At 46.1% G+C, this 21,756-nt stretch overlaps 2 protein-coding genes across 2 annotated transcripts in view; both read right to left on the bottom strand.

Annotated features, from left to right (window-relative positions):
• Positions 1 to 10,652, bottom strand: part of LACTBL1 (lactamase beta like 1) — a 23,422-nt gene extending 12,770 nt beyond the window's left edge. The window contains 5 exon segments of the mRNA XM_049775563.1: positions 197 to 298; positions 1,188 to 1,259; positions 4,663 to 4,792; positions 8,719 to 8,775; positions 10,508 to 10,652. Of these exon segments, the coding sequence (XP_049631520.1) occupies positions 197 to 298; positions 1,188 to 1,259; positions 4,663 to 4,792; positions 8,719 to 8,775; positions 10,508 to 10,652 (506 nt within the window).
• A 6,711-nt stretch (positions 10,653 to 17,363) lies between these two features.
• Positions 17,364 to 20,069, bottom strand: TEX46 (testis expressed 46). Its single transcript, XM_049775562.1, has 3 exons — positions 20,056 to 20,069; positions 19,798 to 19,960; positions 17,364 to 17,561 (listed from the first exon to the last, which is right to left on the bottom strand). Exons 1-3 carry the CDS (start codon positions 20,067 to 20,069, stop codon positions 17,364 to 17,366), a joined length of 375 nt encoding a protein of 124 aa, XP_049631519.1.
• Between the last annotated feature and the right edge of the window lie 1,687 nt (positions 20,070 to 21,756).

Raw genomic sequence — 21,756 nt, 5'->3', positions numbered from 1 at the left:
GATTCTAGCTTCCCCTGCCTTGGCAAAGCAGATGAAATCTCTAAACTTAGTTTCCCCAGCTTTTTAATAAGTTTCATTTAGCGATCCTCAAGGTCTCTCTCAGAATTCTGACCACCTGGGGTATGGTGGTACAGGCTCTTTCCCAGGAATGTCACTAAGAGGTGGGAGTGGGGGTGTCAGGGCTCACTCCTCTCACTTGGTGCCTGGGTCCGCTCCCAGAATATTGTCCTTCAACAGACTCAAGGCCTCCTGTGAGCTGCCCCTCCACAAAAAAAAAAAAAAACAGACTTCAGCACAGCTCTGGAGAGAAGCAATGGTCAGACCGCTGGACCTCTCACAGGTAATGTAGGGAGCTTCTGGGTGTGCCCCTCACAAACCTTCCATGAAGTAATGAATTCACTATAGCAATGGTGGGGCCAGGGAGATGTTCAGAGGGCTGAAGTACAGCTTTGCACTCAGAAGACCTAAGTTTGACCCCCAACACCTCGTAGTCCCTTTGAGTCATCCCCCTGGCCCAATATTTTTTACATTTCCTTGGTGGGGTACACCTGGTAATGCTCAGGGGTAAGTAACTCTTGGTAGGGTATGAGAAACCATATGGGATGCTAAAAAATTGAACTGGGATCGACCACATGCAGTCTAATATTTTTTAACTATACTAAAAAAACAATTGTCCTTCCTTCTCTGTAAGATGCTTATTCTATTCCTATTCTTTACCCAATTTTCTGTTGGGCATTTGGTCTTCATATTAACTTAAAGACAAACTTTAAAAATATGAGGCCGGAGAGATAGCATGGAAGTAAGGCGTTTGCCTTTCATGCAGAAGGTCGGTGGTTTGAATCCTGGCATCCCATATGGTCCCCTGTGCCTGCCAGGGGTGATTTCTGAGCATAGAGCCAGGAGTAACCCCTAAACACTGCCAGGTGTGACCCCCTCCCAAAAAAAAAATTAAGAAACTTTTAGTTGGAGATTTGCTCACAAATACTAATGTGTCAACTTGTTCTCGACCTAATAATATTTTGACCTGGGTTTTGACCTGCCAGTTGATCTGGATTAAATTCCCAGAATTTTCAGCTCTAACCTTACCACATCTTTCCACCCTCAGCCCCAGCAGGGTGTAAGAGAGAAGTACAGTGAATTCCAGAAGCAAAACAGGAAGGAAGCAACCAGCTACTGAGAACCTGTACCTTGTCTGAGGCCATTCACCTGAGAGCTGGCTGATCATCCTCCACAGAGTTACACAGGGGATGGGCTTTAGGCTGGGATGACAGCCCCTAGCTCAAGCATAAGTTCTGAGGGTCAATCCTCTAACCCATGCCTATGAGGTAGGACATATTCTGTGAATTTAGAATTGCTCCCTACAGTGTTTTATATATAGGACTTCTTAAAGAGATTCTATCTTATTCTGGTTTGGGGCTATACCCAGCAGTACATGGAGGCTACTTTTAGCTCAGTACATGGGGATCTCTTTTGGCTATGCTCAAGAAATCATGTAGCACTAGAATTTAACCCAGGCCCCCTGCATGCAAAGTATGAACATAAAAGACCTTTTTTTTTTTTAACAGAAAAAGCATTTCTTTGGCAAAATACAAAAGGAATGGAGGCCGGAGCTATAGCACAGCAGTAAGATGTTTGCCTTGCATGCGGCAACCTGGTATGGACCCGGTTTGATCCCCAGCATCCCATATGGTCTCTCCCCCCCCCCCCCCCGAGCCTGCCAGAAGTGATTTCTTAAGTGTAGAACCAGGAGTAACCCCTGAGTGCCGCTTGGTGTGGCAAAAAAAAAAAATCAAGGAAGGGCTTGAACAATAGTACTGTGAGCTGGGCACTATGTACAGCTGACCTGGGTTCAATCCCCAGTATCCTGTATGATTCCCTGAGCACCAGCAAAAGTATTTCCTGAAGGCACAGCCAGGAATAAGCCCTTAGTTTCACTCAGTGATACCTCAGTATCATTGGGTATGGCCAAAAAAAAGAAAAGAAGAAAAGAAAAGAAAAAGAAAAAATAATCAAGGGAATAGAACTTTATCAGATGCTCAAGAGCAGTGGTCATCAACTGGTGCCTATCTACTGGGGTAGAAATTTTAAAAGCAACTGGTCAACAAAAGGGGCTAACACTGCCAGTTTGTGGCCTGGTGTGCAGGACAGGTGCTGGTCTGCAGTGATAGAAAAATGAAGATACTCTTCTCTTGTGGGGTTCTGGGTTCTGAATGAGGAGGGATGCCATTTTGTAAGGACCACAGGGTGTAAACCACATGCTAGGTTTCCACAAACTTATTTCCATTAACACCACCCCAAGCTATCTGGCCATACCAGGTATCAGGGAAGGACACAAGGGAGAAGCAGGAAACTACCCCTAGACAACAGCCACTCATTTTAAAGATCATCAAAATGCTAGAACCTTCCTACATTCCTTCCCTACATAATCCTCTTCATGTCCTTGGGCGGGGTTCGTATCTTTCTAGAGGCAACGCTGGCTGGCCAGTTTGGGGGCTGTTTGTAGACAGATTAAAGTATCCAGCTTTACTCCAGTTGTGTGGTCACATCCTTTGACTCTGAACCCTGATACTCTAGAAAACGTGAGGGGCCTACTCTCACCATCCCCTACCCAGTGCTGGAAAAATTACATCATCTAAATTTTTCTTTTGTGAGACCACAAAGTACTATTGATGAATATTTTTGAAAATACTTTATTTTCAAGGAGGAAGTCTAAGGATGATAATAATGACAGTTAAGTTACTGAATGTTTAGGATGTGTCCTGTTAAGGGTCCGAGAAAGCCCACCACCTCAAATAAAGACCGTGAATCTTGGGCCTGGAGAGATAGCACAGTGGTGTTTGCCTTGCAAGCAGCCGATCCAGGATCTTGGATATCATCAGCCTTGCCCATTTCGTCCCTGTTGTCAACTGGGGAAATATCCTTGGTCCCCAAATGCACTAGGTGAACAGAAGTAGACCCTTGCAGGCCAACAGGGATTGGAGTATTCTACAAGCCCTACTTTCCATATTTACCCCCCCCCCCCCAAGATTCCTTAAATCTATAAAAGACGGGCCCGGAGAGATAGCACAGCGGCGTTTGCCTTGCAAGCAGCCAATCCAGGACCAAAGGTGGTTGGTTTGAATCCCGGTGTCCCATATGGTCCCCCGTGCCTGCCAGGAGCTATTTCTGAGCAGACAGCCAGGAGTAACCCCTGAGCATCGCCGGGTGTGGCCCAAAAACCAAAAAAAAAAAAAAAAAAAAAAAAGATTTATGGGAAATTTGTCTCACAAGGTTTGCCAGTACTGAATACTCAGTAGGGGTAGCTGTGGTAACTACTGCTGCTTTGTTCCCAGCTGTGCACTTAGGCTCCCTCTGCCCCTCACACACCTTTCTCAAATCTATAGTTAGTTGCTGTGCTTCTCTGCATTGGCCTCCTCTTACACGAATGTAGACCCCTCTTTCCCTTCAGTTGTTCCCCAACTGTGCCCATTACTACTCATACATTCCCATCATGCTTCATTTACTTGTGTCTCCCAAGGGAGTAATTCAAATGAGTATGATCTGACTCAACACAGATTAGCACTGGCTGGTCCTCTCTCTAGTGTAAGATCACCCTGCAGCAGGTAGTCTTATTTGTAGTACAGTGATGTAGGAATTGTCATCTGCTCTTATCTTTCTTCTCCCCAACCATGTTCCCCCTGCATGGGATTTCCTCAAACTTTACTGTCCTGTGCCCCCCATAGCCTCAGGACCTCTGCACAGGCTGTTCTATTTGAAGCACACCCTTTCCCTCCCTGCAAGCTCCAACACCTTGCTCTCACCTCATCTGCCTTCTACCCACTAATTACCACTGGAAGATTTCTCTGACCTTGGCCATTCCTTTGTTTCTCCACAATCCTCCTAAATATTTCTTATCCTTATTCACTCTCTTTTATTAAAGTCAGAGAGGCCACACCGAAGGTACTCAAGGGCCACTGGCTAACACATGGCAATGGCAGGTGGGGATAGGGGGGAGTCCATGCAGCAATAGGGGTCAAACCCAGAGCTTCATGTATGCTTGGTGTATGCACATCCACTAGGACCACATTCTCTACTCCTAGACCCTCACACTTATCCTGAGTTGTACATGCCTATTGCCATTTATTTTGTTTTTTATTTGAGGGGGTTATCTGTTTGTTTTGGGGACATATCTAGCACTGCTCAGGTCTTACTCCTGGCTCTGCATTCAAGGATCACTCCTGTTGGGGTTGGGGGACTATATGGATGATGGGAACCAACCTCGGTTGGTTGAAAGTCAGACAGGTACCTTACCCACTATACTATCTCCTCAACCCAACACACCAGTTTTTATGACTGTCCCCTCACTCTCAGCTCACTACCTTGAGCTTCTTTTTTGTTTTGTGTTGTTTTGGGGCCAAACCTGGTATTGCTCAGGAGTTAGCCCTGGCTCTGTGCTCAGAAATTACTCCTGGCAGGCTCGGGGACCATATAGGATGCTGGGGATCAAACACTGGTCCGTCACATGCAAGGTAAACACCCTACCCACAATGCTATCGCTCCAGTCCAGGCTTTAGCTTCTTGAGAGTGGGGTAGCATCTTCTGCCTGCCATGTGAGGGCACCTGCACAGAGTCCAGCTCCAGACTTGTACATGGAGGAACAAGGAGGTAGAAAATGAACATTGCCCTTCCCTCTGGCCCAGGGCATCATTGACCTTTTCTAGCGACTCCTTCAACACAGGAAAGGGGTGGACCAGGGGCACAGGCTCAGGGTACTGGGGGCACACCCTCCCTGGGAAGAAGTTACATCTAGTCCCTGTTCCCATGGAGGGAACAGGATATAGTGAGGAGAGCACGGAGCCACAGTGGGAAGCCAGGGTCCTCCTAGAGGAGACGGTTGGGGGCCAACAAAGGTTGAGCCATGCTTGGGGCCAGCCTTCCTAGTTGGCAAGCACCCTACCCAGTCACTCTGAAGGACAGAGTGCACTAACAGAAGAGACACTCACTTTCTCATCACTTGGCCCTAGAGGGTCCTAGTCTGGCCACAGTCCCTACAGCAGCTCTCTCTGGTCTGATTCACTCCATGAAAGCAGTGGACTTAGGCCAGCTCCAGATCTTTGGGGCAGTCCCAGCCATACATGCCTGCCTGCCTGTCAATCTTACCCTCATCCTGGTTGTCCATTTGTGTGTAGAAATGAACTTGGAGTCCCACATAGACTTCAGGCCTAAACCCTCTGGGGAAGCTCTTAGCCCAGCACCCATGTAACCTAGGCATTGGAGCTTAGAGAACATTATACTTTGAGTCAAATAGATGGGGGAAGTGTGAGATTCAGGGGGCCAGGATTCAGGTTGTAAGATCACCAAAGCAGCCTTACAGACCTCCCCTGTCCTTTAAGAATGGAGCCGGGGTGTGTGTGTGTGTGTGTGTGTGTGTGTGTGTGTGTGTGTGTGTGTGTGTGTGTGTGTGTGTGTGTGTGTGTGTGTTTGTATGTGAACCTGCAGCATATGTATCCTTGGTCTTGGGGCGCTGACATGCTGGTGCCTGGATTCTGTCTCTCATGTCTCTGTGCTGAGCTTTGGTGCCTGACCGGTGACAGGATTGAGTAACTTATGGGGAGCTACTGAGTGAATGACTAAGTGTCGTACAATGTGCTGGAGTAACCATGTTAGAGAACCAAGTTGGTAGAGAGAGCTCGGCCTCCCAACTCAGACCTTGGGAAAACTTCCTTTACAGAAAACTTGCAAAGTTTTGCCTTGGAAAACAGAAAACAAGGTCACACCCAAATCTAGCCCTAACACCCAGAGAAACTTGGACAATTCTTAATTTCTCCATGTGCATTGTAGAAAAGGTATAAATGTTCATTGCCGGGTTATCTGTGATAGGAAACATAGGAAGTACCTTCTATAAATAGGGCTATTCTCTAAACACTTCAAACTCTGATATCTAGTCCAGGGACAATATTTAATGAACTAGTGCACATGCTTTGAAGACAGATTCAATCTCTGGCACTACATGACACTACATGGTCCTCTGAGCACCACTAATAGTGATCCTCAGGCATAAAGCAGGAGGTGTGCACCCCAAAACAAATAACACTATACACTATTAAACAATTTAGCTTTCACAATAATTCCATGAGAAAAGTACTATTAGTACCCCTATCTAGGGGCCCACACCTAGCAGTGCTCAGGGAACTATACAGTGTTTGGAATCAACTCCAGTGGTAAGGCACTTTCCTTGCATATTGCTGAACTAAGTTCCATCCCTGGCACCCTATTATATGATCCTTTAAACATTTGCAGGAGTGATCCCTAAGTGCAAAGCCAGGTGTAAGCCCTAACCATGGTTGGATATGAACCCCAAAACAAAAAAATAAGTAAACAATAATATTACCAATGTGTATTCCATGGTAAGGATTGAGTAACTTAATATGTATGCATCACTTAGATCAGCACCCAGCACATGCTAAACATTATCTATTGTGTCATCAAATGTCCTCTCTGAACTTGGCACCAAGCCATGTGTTGGTGATAGACAGGAAGGACATGTTTCCTGCCACACTGAGGATTGCCACTTGGAAAGGAGGTGGGCGTTAATAAAATGTCCCAGCCACTGCTCCTCTGGCACCTCTCCTTCTCAGAGGTTTCTCTCCACCTCTGACATGCAGATGTGCACATTGTACCTTCTCCTTCCTCTTTCCCTCCCCTTTCCTCAGCACACACTCAATTCCTAAGCAACAATTTACTGAATCAGGATAAAAAGGGGACAGGCATTTTTATAGACTCTGCAGGGAGGTACCAATAACAACTTTATGCTAATCCATTTGACAAGTTAAATGACAGGGACCAGTCCTTTGTGGCATTGCTAAAGGTTTTATGAGAAGAAGAGCTGGAAAGTGCTCTCTCTTAAACATGAGCAAAGGGCTCCTGGGATATCAGAACAAAGGGTTTTAAGGACCCTGTGATGGAGGGCACCCTGGTCAGAGACAGCCTAATTGCCCTCAGCAGACACCTCTGGTGTGTCTATCATTTTTACCTGTGGTGTTTGTCCTGTCATTTTCAGTCAAGAGATGAAATCAGAAACATTGAATGGCTTGCCAAGGTCACAGCAGCAAATGGTGAAGCTGAGATTTCAGTTCTCTGCTCTGCACCACTCACCCCAGCCTATATGGGATCTCGACAAACCCATCACCCCACCACCACAAATTTGTAGCTATCCTTTGGTACCCAACCTCATCTCATGTCTGTCTCTAATTTCAGGAATTATTCCAATAAACATGAAGTCAGTACTAAGACATTAGTCAGTACTAAGCTGTTTGCATTTTGATTGATTGAAACTTCTAGGATTCCCTCTTCCCACCTGAAAAGGCTGGAGGGGGAAGACTTAAAAAGAAAAAATCAGGGCCCGGAAAGATAGCACAGCGGCGTTTGCCTTGCAACCAGCCGATCCAGGACCAAAGGTGATTGGTTCAAATCCCGATGTCCCACATGGTCCCCCATGCCTGCCAGGAGCTATTTCTGAGCAGACAACCAGGAGTAACCCCTGAGCACCACCAGGTGTGACCCAAAAAAATAAAAAACAAAAAAACAAAAAGAAAAGAAAAGAAAAAAAATCAGATTCTTCAAGTACTCTAGCCATAGTTGGGTTCTTTCCTGGGTGGTCTATGCCTAGAGAACTTCACCTCCTTTCCTTCTCACTATCTTCACTGGAATGGCCTATTGGTCATTTATTTAGATGCCCCAGGGCCAGCTGTATGAAGGACACAGTGCTATGCCCTGAATACATAGAGCCTTGGGATGACATCTGTCCCTAAGGGGCCAGCAGGATGGTGGAAGGATGGGGCAGGAGAAGCATGATTTCAGCACTCCCTTTATCCCCTTCAGACAAATGATGCCATCTCTAGTGTCAGTTTCCAGTCAGCATTATGGAAACAAAGAACCTTTCTGCACTTAGGTGGAGCGAATGAGAGACCTGCAAAGCCCCTTGAAGCTGCTCACTAACCAATCATGAGTTTAGAACTAATTCCCAGGAAGATGATGATATGCAGAGGGCTGGGGCTGGGGAAGGACAAGATACCCTAGGTATGTAGGGGAGGAAAGTCCCATGGAAGAATTAGTGGAGAGTGAGTTGGGGATTTGGGGACTTGGAGAAGTGAAAGAGGAGGTATTGTTTCTGGTTTCCTCTGAAGATTTGTTGAGTTAATTCCTGCAAAACACTTGAAACTTCCAGGCTAGGGATTAGCTCAGCAGATTCATCACCCTTCATGCGCGCGCGCACACACACACACACACACACACACACACACACACACACACACATACAGGGTTGTGTGTGCACACTCATACACGCATAAACACCTATGTCCAAGTCTGCATGCACAAACATCACAGACATGCACACATGTACAAACACGCATGCACCACACACCCTGGTCTTCATGCCAGCTCCAGAGCTGTGGTAACTATGTTGGAGAGTGAGGGGGCCAGAGAGATAGCATGGAAGTAACGCATTTTGCCTTACATGCAGAAGAACGGTAATTCGAATCCCGGCATCCCATATGGTCCCCGAGCCTGCCGGAAGCGATTTCTGAGCGTAGAGCCAGGAGTAACCCCTAAGCGGCACCGGATATGACCCAAAAATCAAAGCAAAACAAACAAAAAACTATGTGGAGAGTGAGTAGTATGGTTTAGCCCAGTATGAAACCATCTTCTGGGGTCCACTATCACCCGGTTCTTCATCACCTATGAGGGGTGGCTGTATCCAGCTCCTCTCAGACTCTGAGCTGCAGCCCACAGGATCTGTGAGAGGGAATCAAGGCAGAGAGTGAAGACAAAGAGATGCTACCAGACCAGAAAGGGTGTGAGGACAGAAGAGACAAGCTACCCTTCCTGCTGAAACCCTCCCACATGTCAGAGGGAAGGGGTTCAGGGAACCTTCTGGGGGTTGACTTATCCTAAATGCAGACCTAAATGCTTCAATCCCTGGGATCCCTAGTCTGGGAGAATGACCCCCACCCCTATTAACCCTGATCATTAACCACCCCCCACTCACATGCTTCTAGAATGCCCAGGAAGAACAAGGATGCTGGACTCAGGCTTCCTCCAGGCTCCACAGAGGCTGGCAGACGTGGGGCCTGATTTCCCTGGCACTAATTGCCCAAGTGCAGATTAGTTCAGAGCCCCTAAGCACATATGTCACATCACATGTCCCAAGTAACTCCAGGCCAGTTGGCAAAGATGCTCCCCTGCTTACAATTCTGTGAATTAAACTTGGGTTGCTTTTTTACCTAGGTAAATGTCTTTTATTTCTCGTGCCTAGGTGAATTAATGTAATTCATTTGGATCCCAGTTCCATCACTGCCTGGATAAACTTGGGTAAATCATGACTTTATTTTCTCATATCTAAGATAGGATACAGGCCCCGTGTCAGTTTGAGGAGACAATGAACTAATAAGACAGGTAGCCAGAACCCCGAAGGCTCCATAAAAGCAACTTCTTCCTCAAATGTGGCTTTCAGGCCACAACTTCTACTCTGTCTCAGGGGCAGACCCCAGCTCCTCAGTGGATATCCAAGTAAGTCACTATCCAGTCCACAGAAAGAGCTCATGGGTTTTATGCGGACTTTGCATGCTGGAGGTCTGGGTTCCACCCACAGCATCCTATGGTCCCCAGAGCTCTGCCAGAAGTAACCCTTGAGCACTAATCCAGGAGTGACCAAATATAGCCAGATGGGGGCCTAAAATTACCTTACCCAAAAGTCATTACCCATTGATCATTTTCGGTACTTTTTTTTTGTGGAGGGAGGCACACCCAGCATCTCTCAGGGGTTACTTCTGACTCTATACTCAGAAATCGCTCCCAACAGTTTTGGTTGACTTTATGGGATGCTGGGTCTCTCCCAAGTTGGCAGCATGCAAGGCAAATACCCTACCACTGTGCTATCACTCCAGCACCCTTCCTACCCATTGATTTTATATGCCTTTTTGGTGCTACCTCTGTATAAACAGTTAAGTTCTAAGAGTCGCTGATATCTGGTTCTCATTCTGAAATCTGAATATTAATCCTGGGAATTTTTGTTAAAACCACTGGGGATCTTATTAGAATTGCTATCTTGTTAGAACCGCTGAGAATTATATTAAAACCACTTGAGATCTTATTAGGATTACTGAGTATCTTGTTAGAACCACTGAGGATCTTATTAAAACCACTAATCAAAACCACTGGATCGGGGCCGGAGAGATAACACAGAGGTGGGGGCATTTGCCTTGCAAGTGGCCGATCCAGAACCAACGGTGGTTGAATCGAATCCCGGCATCCCATGTGGTCCCCCGTCCCTGCCAGGAGCGATTTCTGAGCAGAGAACCAGGTGTAACCCCTGAGCAACGCCGGGTGTAACCCCAAAACAAAAACAAAACAAAACAAAAAATAAATAAAGCACTGGATACCCCAGTCCCCTAAGAGTGACCTGGAAATCAGTGCTGAAGCTGCAGTGGTGATTGGACCACAAGCCCTAGTCCCCACTTTCCCTGACTCATGTCCCAGCCAATGGGCAGCACCTGGGAATCGGCACTTCCAACAAGTTCCTGGGTGATGACGATGTAATCATGCAAATTCATGAAGGGCAACCCGTGGATTATACCAGTGTCCACCCCGTTATCCGAACTGAACCACCCCATCACTCCATGATTGCTCTCCAAGACCTCCTCCCTTGCCTCTGTCCCTTTCTCATTAGACCTGAATCGTTGCATGTCACACTGCAATATGGCCACATAGGGGCAGTAGATGCTCGGTGTAAAATCTGTCCATAGCTGGCATCTTGCTGAAAGATTTTTTTTTGTTTTGTTTTCGTTTTTTGCTTCTGGGTTACACCAGGGGTTATTCATGACTTTGCACTCAGGAGTCACTCCTGGCGATGTTTGAGGGACCATATGAGATGCCGAAGACTGAACTCAGCAGTGTGCAAAGCAAAAAAACGTTACGGGCTGTATTGTGGCTCAGGCCCAAAAGGATCTTTCTTCCTCTAGGAAGTGTGTTTCCTCCTCTAGGAATTTGTCCAAGGGATTCCCACCTACAGCCTCAATAATTCCCATTACAGTCTGTGAGGGAGGGGTTACTTACCTTTCTATAGATGAGAGATCATATTAGTTCTTTGTTGGACTAGCCTAGTGGACTACCCACTGCTCTTTGGAAAAAAGAATTCCTTACCTGCAATCTGTACCTCACCCAGCCACCTTTCAGTGCTCCACTTTAAAAGGGCTGAGGGGAGGTGTCTACACCTACCTGGCAATGCTGAGAGTCTACTTCTTGCTTAGTGCTCAAGGATCACTCCTGGCAGTGTTCAGAGGATCATGCAGTACCATGGATAGATACTGGGCTGCCAGCAAACAAAGTATATACTCAGCCTGTTAAACCCTCAATACTCTACTTTAGGGTATAAATGAGTTGGGGCCACAGTATTTGGTTTTACTCCTGACTCAGGGATCACTCTGTATGGGGCTCCAGGTTCAAATTCAATGTCAGGGATAGAACCTGGGTTGGCTGCATGCAAGGCAAGCACCTTACCCACTGTTCTATTTTCCCAGACATAATACTCCTTGCAGGAAAGGAAAATCATTCTTGTAAGATAACTGATCTCATGGTGCTGGCGTGATAGTACAGCAGGCAGAATACTTGCCTTGCATGTAACCAACCGGGGTTCAATCCCCTGTACCTCATATGGTTCCCCTGAGCATTCTTGGGCCTGATTTCTAAGGGCAGAGCTAGGAGTAAGCCCTGAGCACCCCTGGGTGTACCAAAAAAAAAAAAAGGAAACTGGTCTCAGCTCAGCCATCAGAACTGCTTGCAGTGCTGAGAGCACGGAGGTGGGGGATCCCCCTGGAATTGGAGACCATATGAAATTTCTGCTTCCAGAGTGAATCCCAACTGCTGTTTTAGTGCTGGAAATATGGAATGAAACTCCAGGGTCTTCCATTACAATCCATGTTTTCTCCTGAAATCCATCACTTAACCTAGGGGCTGATCACACCTAAATCTCCTAACAGGGGCAGAAATCAATTGGGTTCATCATGAGATTTCCCCTGGTAGTTAAGAGGCATTGTAGTAGGAGGAAGGCCTGGAGTGAGACCATTGCCCATCACAAAGGCCTGAACCATCTGACCATGGGATGCTTGCCAAGTCAGAGGGAAGAAGTCAGGGAGGATGTGGAGGAGGAACATGGCACCCCAGAGTTTGATTCTTCAGTATCTCCACAGGCAGGTGTCTTGATTTGACAGAAGGCAGCAGGATGTGACTGTCCCAGAAACCTGCAGATGATTGATTTAAGAAACAAGGTGGGGCCCGGAGAGCTAGCACAGCGGCGTTTGCCTTGCAAACAGCCGATGCAGGACCAAAGGTGGTTGGTTCGAATCCCGGTGTCCCATATGGTCCCCCATGCCTGCCAGGAGCTATTTCTGAGCAGACAGCCAGGAGTAACCCCTGAGCACCACCAGGTGTGGCCCAAAAACCAAAAAAAAAAAAGAAAAGAAAAAGAAAAAAGAAACAAGGTGGGGGGTGGGGTGAGAAGATAGAGAGATGTATAACAGGTAGGGTACTTATCTTTGATCCCAAGCACCAAAAGAGATTTTTTGGGGGAGGGCACACCCAGTGACGCTCAAGGGTTACTCTTGGCTATGCGATCACAAATAGCTCCTGGGGCCCGGAGAGATAGCACAGAGTTGTTTGCTTTGTAAGCAGCCGATCCAGGACCTAAGGTGGTTGGTTCGAATCCCAGTGTCCTATATGGTCCCCCGTGCCTGCCAGGAGCTATTTCTGAGCAGACAGCCAGGAATAACCCCTGAGCATCGCCGGGTGTGGCCCAAAAACCAAAAAAAGAAAAAAGAAAAAAAAAAAAAAGAAAAGAAAAAAGAAATAGCTCCTGGCTTGGAGAACTGTATGGGATGCTGGGGAACAAACCGAGGTTCGTCCTGGGTCAGCCATGTGCAAGGCAAATGCCCTACCGCTGAGCCACCGCTCTGGCCCCAAAAATGGTTTCTTGAGTCTTCTAGGAGTGAATTTTGAATGCAGAGCCAGAAGTAACTCTGGAGCATGGCTGGGTGTGGCTCCAAAACAAATACAAAGATCAGGTCAGTCTTTACCTTGCATACAGCTTGCCCTGATTCCATCTCAGCACTGCATTCCCCTTGAGCACTGTTGGGAGTGAACCTACAGAGTCAAAGTAGCCTCCAAATACTGTCAGATGTGCACAAAGCCCCCCCCCCCCATCTCACCCACCCATCCCTGACAAAATAGGACAAAGAATTCATGCTGGCTCCCAGGCTGAGGTGGGGGCCGTAAACAGAATTCTGCCCCCCAGATTGCATCACAGCAAGTGGTTTCCTGTCAGAACCATGAGCACATAAAGATGCTCATCTGATCTTTGGCAGTCTGTGTCTACTATTTGGGGGTGAGTTTGGCGGGCAGCAAAGCTATTGGAAACCAGGTCTAGAACCTGCAGAACCCACTGTTAACAATTTATGAAGGGCAAAACAATTAGGCCTGCAGTCTCTGTGCTAGGTACAGCCTCTGTTTTCTTCATGCCAACTGAACAAGTAATGCACACTGGGTGGGTGAGCTCCTGCAAGTCATAAACCGAGGAATCTGCTGGGTCATCACAAACCTCCAAGGTAGATTTACTAGTGTGATAGGTCCCTATCACATGCTTCTCTGGGATGGTACCTCCTTGGGGGTTTCTGGAGTCTCTTTAAAAAAGCAATAGTTACCCTGGGGCTATTCTTCTTTTTTTTTTTTTTTTTTTTTTTTTGGTTTTTGGGCCACACCCGGTAACGCTCAGGGGTTACTCCTGGCTATGCGCTCAGAAGTTGCTCCTGGCTTGGGGGACAATATGGGACACCGGGGGATCGAACCGCGGTCCGTCCAAGGATAGCGCAGGCAAGGCAGGCACCTTACCTTTAGCGCCACCGCCCGGCCCCTACCCTGGGGCTATTCTTCTAATGGCCTGATAACCCTTAGCAAAACAGTCTATAATTATAAAAGTGTGTGATAGGCTCTAGGGATGCCAAGTATGGCCCAGTACTTGCTGATATGTGAAAGCCATGCAACCACACCTCAACCCAAAGGGGACTTGAAGGGAGAGTCTTGGAGTTACAGTCTCCCAGAGAGGAAGGGTGGCCTTCTCTGGGGGTGAGGGGGAAGTTTGCTCTAAACCAGCCAAGGCAACTGCATCCAGGCCACTGCATCGAAAACTCTCCACTGCCTCCTTAGCTTTGGTCTCTTTCCCTACTAGCCAAATCCAGCTGGAAGCCACAAAGCCACAGCTGCTGATGGTTGGTACAACTTAATATTGCATCCCACCCACAAGTAGGCAGAGTACAGAAGGGTGGGCTATAAGTAGAAGATGCCTCACACACAGGAGGGGTTAGGTTTTAATGAGAAGGGCACAGGAGTGCTTCCCAAAAGAAATTGTTAGGATCTAAAGTTTAATTAACTGCAACCTAGATTTGCTGTGAACCTAACTATAGTCATGCCAGGCTCAAGTTTTAAGGAACAAAGACTAGGCCAGAATAGCCAGTTTCAGGAACTTCAAGGGCATGTACTAAAACAAATAAACTAGCAGCACCAAGGCCTGCAGGTGGACAAGGTAATGGGTGCCCAATGGGCCCCTGAGCCCGTTCTCTACTACAGCAGCTGATAAAGACCCCAAGAACCCATAAACCACAATATACCACTCTAGATATCTAGCCATAAAGGAAACAACATAGACAGCAGCCAATAAACTCAAAGGTTAACAGTGATGGCTCGAAGCCTCTGTAAACCTATTAAAGGAGCCTGAGAGCTCAGTAAGGGGTCATTGCCTTAGAGGGGCAATCCCAGTATGCTGGTAAATAAACTCCCATGCCTTATTGCAGTGCTGTTCATCTCCTTGGTGGTTTTTGTGGGATGGATATCAAATTCAGAGAGAACAGAGACACTCACACAACAAGCAGTGTTTTAATCTTTTCTCACAGCAACCGACAAGAGCAACTGTGTTCTCCTTCACATGATATAAGGAAACTGAAGTTCAGGGAGAATCATTAACTGAATAGGTTCCCCATATGACCCCGATGCAGGCCATTACTAGAACTGGCATTGAAAGGCAGGCCAGGAATACATGTACAGAGGGAAGGCAGAGGAAGGAAAAGAGCAGTGAAGACATTGGGGTCAAAGCTGCAAGGGCATATTACAGAGGCACACGGTAAAGTGCTTAACCTCAGAGTGCTTAGAATCTAGTTGCAGAGGAGGAGGGAGGATGGAAATTGGATTCCAAATCCCAGCATATGGGGTGAACATTTCTTATTCCACCAGAGAATTATAGAGGAAAATGAAGGAGAAGGAGTAGAGGGGCCTATCAGGATGAGACTGGGTAGAGGGCTAGCAGGTGCCATTAATTCCTGCACTTTATTGTGACTCCTGCCACCACAAGTGCTTCTCTTGTGTACTGCCAACCCATCAGGAACTGCAAATGAGGGGCAGGAGAGATAGCATGGAGGTAAGGCATTTGCCTTGCATGCAGAAGGACAGCGGTTCGAATCCCAGCATCCCATATGGTCCTTTGAACCTGTTAGGAGCGATTTCTGAGCATAGAGCCACAAGTAACTCCTAGAGCTGTGGGGTGTGACCTAAAAACCAAAAAAACAAATAAACAAAAAAAATTGCAAATGAGTGGGTGGGGGTGTGATCCTCCCAGATATTACAGCAGCAATAACAAGGGGAAAGAGGAATGGGTACATGCCAGATAGGCCTCAAGGCGCATGCATCATTGGAAACATAGAGGGAAGCTCTGTGAAAAGGTTGGGAAGGTGTACAGATGGAAAAGATAAGGGCCTGAGAAAGAGAGCACCATAGGCAAAGAAAAAGGTGCTGGTGAGGATGGGCAGTCACCTAGAGTGGTTAGATGTGACACAGGAAGGGAAGGGTGGGCGGAGGGACTTTGACCAGGCACCTGGTCACACTCGATGCCACTGGAAGCAGTGGCTCCTTCCAAGCTTCCTGTAGGGGGAGAGATGCTCCTCTAGGTGAGCTCTCTAATTTGTACACTTGGAATCTCCTTTGTTTTGTTTTGTTTTGTTTTGTTTTGTTTTGTTTTTGGAGGGAGTGCTTTCAAGTAGTGCTCAGCAGGCTTGAGACCCACAGTCATTATCTATTTTTGTTTGTTTGTTTTTGTTTTTGGGTCACACCGGCAGCGCTCAGGGGTTCCTCCTGGCTCTATGCTCAGAAATCGCCCCTGGCAGGCACGGGGGACCATATGGGATGCAGGGATTCGAACCACAGTCCTTCTGCATGAAAGGCAAACGCCTTACCTCCATGCTATCTCTCCGGCCCTTCCACAGTCATTCTCAATCAACCCACCAGCAGTTCAGAGCAAGGGCCTGAGTGTACTGCTCAGATCCCTGCACACCTTGACGGTGCCAGCTTCCTCCAAGGCTGAATCGCGCAATGCTCAGGAAACCATGTGAGGCTGGCAATTGAACCCATGTTGGGCTTATGCTGGTTATGCGCCCTGACCACTGTACTAACTCCTGGTCCCTGATCTTCCCTTTCCCTTCTTATTTCCTAAAAAACTATATGTGACTGTATACCATGACTCCTGATCTCCCTTTTTTTTTTTTAACTCCAAATTAGCAGGCTCCCATCCCTCAGTGGGCATCTATATTCTGGCTGGAATTCAGCTACATAGCTTGGTTTTCATTAGGTTTATTTTGATGGTGATATTATATTTCAGGTCAATGAGTCTTTCTTTGATATTTTTATATTTAGCATTATTTTCCTTGACAGATGCAGTAAGTAAAATATTACCAACTTAAGGGTGAAGGGTAGGGTGAAACATTGGGTTGGTTCCAGGCTACTACAAACACTGCAAAAGTACTATGTTCTCTAATGACTCATGTCTAGAAGTAGAAAGAGGTATAAAGGAGTCAGATCATAGAGAAACACAGGAGTATGGATATGAATCCATGACCTGTGGTGGTAAGACATTGGTTCTAGACCCTTACCAGAACTGTGCATGACATGGTTGGTTCTTCTTGTGAGTACAAACAAAGAGAGCTTGGAGGTTGGGACAGCACTGGGAGGCCAATCAAACTCAGGGTAAACATAGTTAGGTGTGGACCTGGGTCAGGGTGTTCTAGCTGAAGGAGAGGAGGGGCTGCGTTCTAGGGCCTATTCAGGCTGTGGCAGGGGGTGCTATTTGGCTGACCTGGGTTCCACAGATTTCCTCTCCAGAAGTGACCTCTCAATCCCCAGACCTTCTCTTCAGTGTGATTTACTTAGAAAATTCAATCTCTTTTATCTGGATTTTACTGAGTCAGGTAACATCAGAAGAGGCCAGTACATGCCTAGACACTTTGGGTTCTTTAGGAGGTATTGGAAGTGCAATCAGAGATGATAGAAAAAATGGAGTTGTGCCTCCTTGGCCGGTGCTTCCCCCGGGGGAAAGATCGGTGTCCTCTTGACTTCTTGTAGTGATTAATTCTATTCCAAATGATGAACATCTGGTTTTCTAACACCTTCAGCTTCATTTCAGTGAATAAAAGACGTTCAAGGATCTTGTCCTGGAGTGTGAAGCAGGTGTGCAGTTTTTCAACTTCCTTTGCACTCATGGCTTGGGGCCTTTCTTCAGCTGGCTTATCTTCTTCCTCTTTCTAAACTCCATATCACCAGGTAAAGAAGTGAAGTTGGGGATAGGGGTAAAAAAAAAAATAGAAGTGAAGTTGGTAGTCCTGAGAACCACTTCCTAGACCAGGTGATGTATAGGCATCAGCTTTATGGATTTTTTTTGGGGGGGGGGGGTTTTGGTCCACACCCGGTGACGCTCAGGGGTTACTCCTGTCTATGCACTCAGAAGTCACTCCTGGCTCGGGGGACCATATGAGACGCCAGGGGATCGAACTGTGGCCCGTCCTAGGCTAGCGCTGGTAAGGCAGGCACCTTACCTCTAGCGCCACCGCCCCGGCCCCAGCTTTACGAATTTTTTACACATCAACAGGGACATCTCTACCATGTCTGTGGTAGAATCTCTCTCAGGCTTTCCTAAAGGTCCTTTGAACATTTCTGGGAGCAAAGAACCTGGAGTAGGCCAACACCACCTCAAGATGGAGAGGGTGCTCAAGACTTACTTTGGGGGCCCGGAGAGATAGCACAGCGGCGTTTGCCTTGCAAGCAGCCGATCCAGGACCAAAGGTGGTTGGTTCGAATCTCGGTGTCCCATATGGTCCCCCGTGCCTGCCAGGAGCTATTTCTGAGCAGACAGCCAGGAGTAACCCCTGAGCACCGCCGGGTGTGGCCCAAAAACCAAAAAAAAAAAAAAAAAACTTACTTTGGGCTCTGTGCTCAGAGATTACTCCTGGCAAGGCTGGGGATAGATATGTGTGTTGGGGATGGAACCTGAGTTGACCATATGTAAGGCGAGTACCCTACCCTCAGTACTATCTCTCTGCCCCCCATATTTTTTGTTTTTAGGAACCATACCCAGCTATTCTCAGGGCGTATTCCTAGCTCTGCTCTCAGAGATCACAGATCACTTCTAACAGGGCTTGGGAACATGTGGTGCCAGGTATCAAACCTGGGTTGGTCATGAGCAAGAGAAGTATCTTATATGCTGTATTATCTCTTTAGCCCAATTTTTAAAAATCCAATGCTGTATTTTATTTATCCAGTGTCTAAGTTTTCTGTCCTTTGTTTACCAGAAAATCCACAAATAAATGGGCCCCCACACTTCAAGCTGTGTTGTTTAAGGGTGAATGATATTACAACAAATACCCAATTCCTCACACAAATTTAAAAAAGAAAATATCACAAAGGAAACAAAATGTCCTGTGGATTGACACTCCTCCTTGAACTTACTCTCATAATTGTGTGAAGATTGACAAATCCTGTGTTAGTAAAAATTTACTGAACATACATTTAACAAACAAGATCATGAATGTATTGCCTGAGACATAATAAAATTAAAAAAAAAAAAACTTTGTAGGAACCAGAGAAATAGTGTAGTGGATAAGGTATTTGGCTTGTATGCATTTGACCCAGGTTCAATCTCTAGCAATCCCTTATAATTTTCTACACCCAGCCATGAATAATCCCTTACTGTAGAACTTGGAGTAAGCCCTGAGCACTTCTGGGTGTGGCCCCAAAACAAAGAAAATAAACCTCTTTGTATAAATAAAAATAAAACATTTCATAATCTATGTATATTTCTATTGTGTTTCTTATTTTACTTTAGAACTATATTTCTTGCTATATATCTTTAGTTTATCCATTTATCCATTTAGTCTATCCATTTTTTTCCACCTTAAGGTAGAAGTTCTTTTTTTTTTTTTTTTTTTTTTTGGTTTTTGGGCGACACCCGGCAGTGCTCAGGGGTTACTCCTGGCTGTCTGCTCAGAAATAGCTCCTGGCAGGCACGGGGGACCATATGGGACACCGGGATTCGAACCAACCACCTTTGGTCCTGGATTGGCTGCTTGCAAGGCAAACGCCGCTGTGCTATCTCTCCGGGCCCGAGGTAGAAGTTCTTACTATTGCCAAAGCATTTTGATATCAAACATAATGTTCAGGAGTTTGAGGTGGGAAAGGGTTCCTATTTTACATCCAAGACAACTGAATCCTGGACTGCAAAAGTGGGAAGGAAGTGTTTTAGCCCTCTATAACCCAAAAGAGAGAAAATAGAGCAGGAATTTAGACCAGAGTCTTGGATTTCTCAGCCTTACTCCACCATCCTCACACACCCGTCTCCGCAACCCCCCAACCTGGCTTTAACCATCCCATTATCCTGAGGTCCCCTTTGCTTACCTGCTGTGGCTCTGTGGGGGGAGGTTTGAGTTCATATTTAACTAGCCAGTTGCTAAGCAACAGCAGAAGGAATAAGATCCCAAATAAAGTCGGCTTAAAGCTGATCAGCCAAGCTATCAATGCACCAATAGAACCCGAGGAAGCAAGTATTCCATGGATAGATCTAAAAAGAGACAACAGTTCCCCCAACATTATGGTTTAAAGGCACAAAGGCCCCAAGACCCTGTCCACTTTCTGAATCATGACCTGACTCCTTACCTCAGCTTCCACATAACAATAACATAACAAACCCACATAGCATCCACTATGTGCCAGGCTGACAGGCAACATCTCATGATGTTGTCACAACAGTCACTATGTGAGGTAAGTCTTAGCTATCCCATTCCCATTCAGTGAGCCTCATCACTAGTAATGAAAGAACCAACAGTATAAAGCAGTGACCTTTCTGAGTGATGGAGAATGCAAAAAATGATGCAAAATCTGGAATTAAGAAAAATATTCCTATGAGTTCACAGCCACATTCTACTGTGGCCTAACTTCCCACCTATCAGTCACCTGATGCTTTAGTAAAATCTTTATTTAAGCACCATGATTACAAGCAAGTTTGTAGTTGAGTTTCAGTTATAAACAGAATACCCCTCTTCACCAGTGCAACATTCCCACCACCAATGCACCCCATCTCCCTCCACCCACACCCCCTACCTATATTCACAACAGGTATTCTAACTCTCTCATTAACATTGTCATGATTGTTGCTAGTGTTCTAACTGCACTCATCCCTTCTTAAGGTGAGCTTCATATTGTGAGCTGGTCCTTCTGGCCCTCATCTTTGGACATATTACAGTGTTGTCTTTAATTTTTCTTAAAACCCATAGTTTAAGATGAGTGAGATTATTCTGTGTCTTTCTCTCTCCTTCTGACTCGTTTCACTCAGCATAATAGATTCCATGTCCATCCATGTATAGGAAAATTTCATGACTTCATCTCTCCTGATGGCTGCATAATATTCCATTGTGTATATGTATCACAGTTTCTTTAGCTATTCATCTGTTGAAGGGCATCTTGGTTGTTTCCAGAGTCTGACTCTTATGCAATGAATATAGGTGTAAGGAATAATGTTATAATGCATTTTTGTGTTTCTAGGATATATCCCTAGGAGTGGTATAGCTGTTTCATATGGGAGCTCAATTTCCAGTTTTTGGAGGAATCTCCATATTGTTTTCCATAAAGGCTGGACTAGATGGCATTCCCACCAGCAGTGAATAACAGTTCCTTTTTCTCCACATCCCTGCCAGCTCTGATTGTTCTTGCTCTTTGTGATGTGTGCCAGTCTCTGTGGTGTGAGATGCTACCTCATTATAGTTTTGATTTGCATCTCCATGATGATTAGTGATGTGGAGCATATTTTCATGTGTCTTTTGATCATTTGTATTTCTTCTTTGAGGAAATGTCTTTTCATTTCTTCTCCCCATTTTTTGATGGGGCTACATGTTTTTTTCATATTAAGTTGTCAGTACCTTGTATATTTTTGATATTAACCCCTTGTCTGATGGGTATTTGGTGAATAGTTTCTCCCATTCTGTGGGTGGTTTTGTATCCGAGGCTCAATTTCCTTTGAGGTGCAGAAGCTTCTCAGTTTAACATAGTCCCATCTGTTTATCTCTGCTTCTTCTTGTTTGGAGAGTACTGTTTCCTCCTTGAAGATGCCTTTAGTCTTGATGTCATAGAGTGTTTTACCTACATGTTGTTCTATATACCTTATGATATCAGGCCTGATAGCAAGGTCTTTAATCCAGTTGGTTTTTTTTTGTTGTTGTTTTGTTTTGTTTTGGGCCACACCCGGCGGTGCTCAGGGGTTACTCCTGGCTGTCTGCTCAGAAATAGCTCCTGGCAGGCACGGGGGACCATATGGGACGCCGGGATTCGAACCAACCACCTTTGGTCCTGGATCGGCTGCTT

This window comes from Suncus etruscus, chromosome 6 (genome assembly GCF_024139225.1).
Source record: "Suncus etruscus isolate mSunEtr1 chromosome 6, mSunEtr1.pri.cur, whole genome shotgun sequence".
Lineage (NCBI taxonomy): Eukaryota > Metazoa > Chordata > Mammalia > Eulipotyphla > Soricidae > Suncus > Suncus etruscus.
The sequence above is the reverse complement of the archived record's forward strand: the minus strand, read 5'-3'. Positions and strand labels throughout refer to the sequence as shown.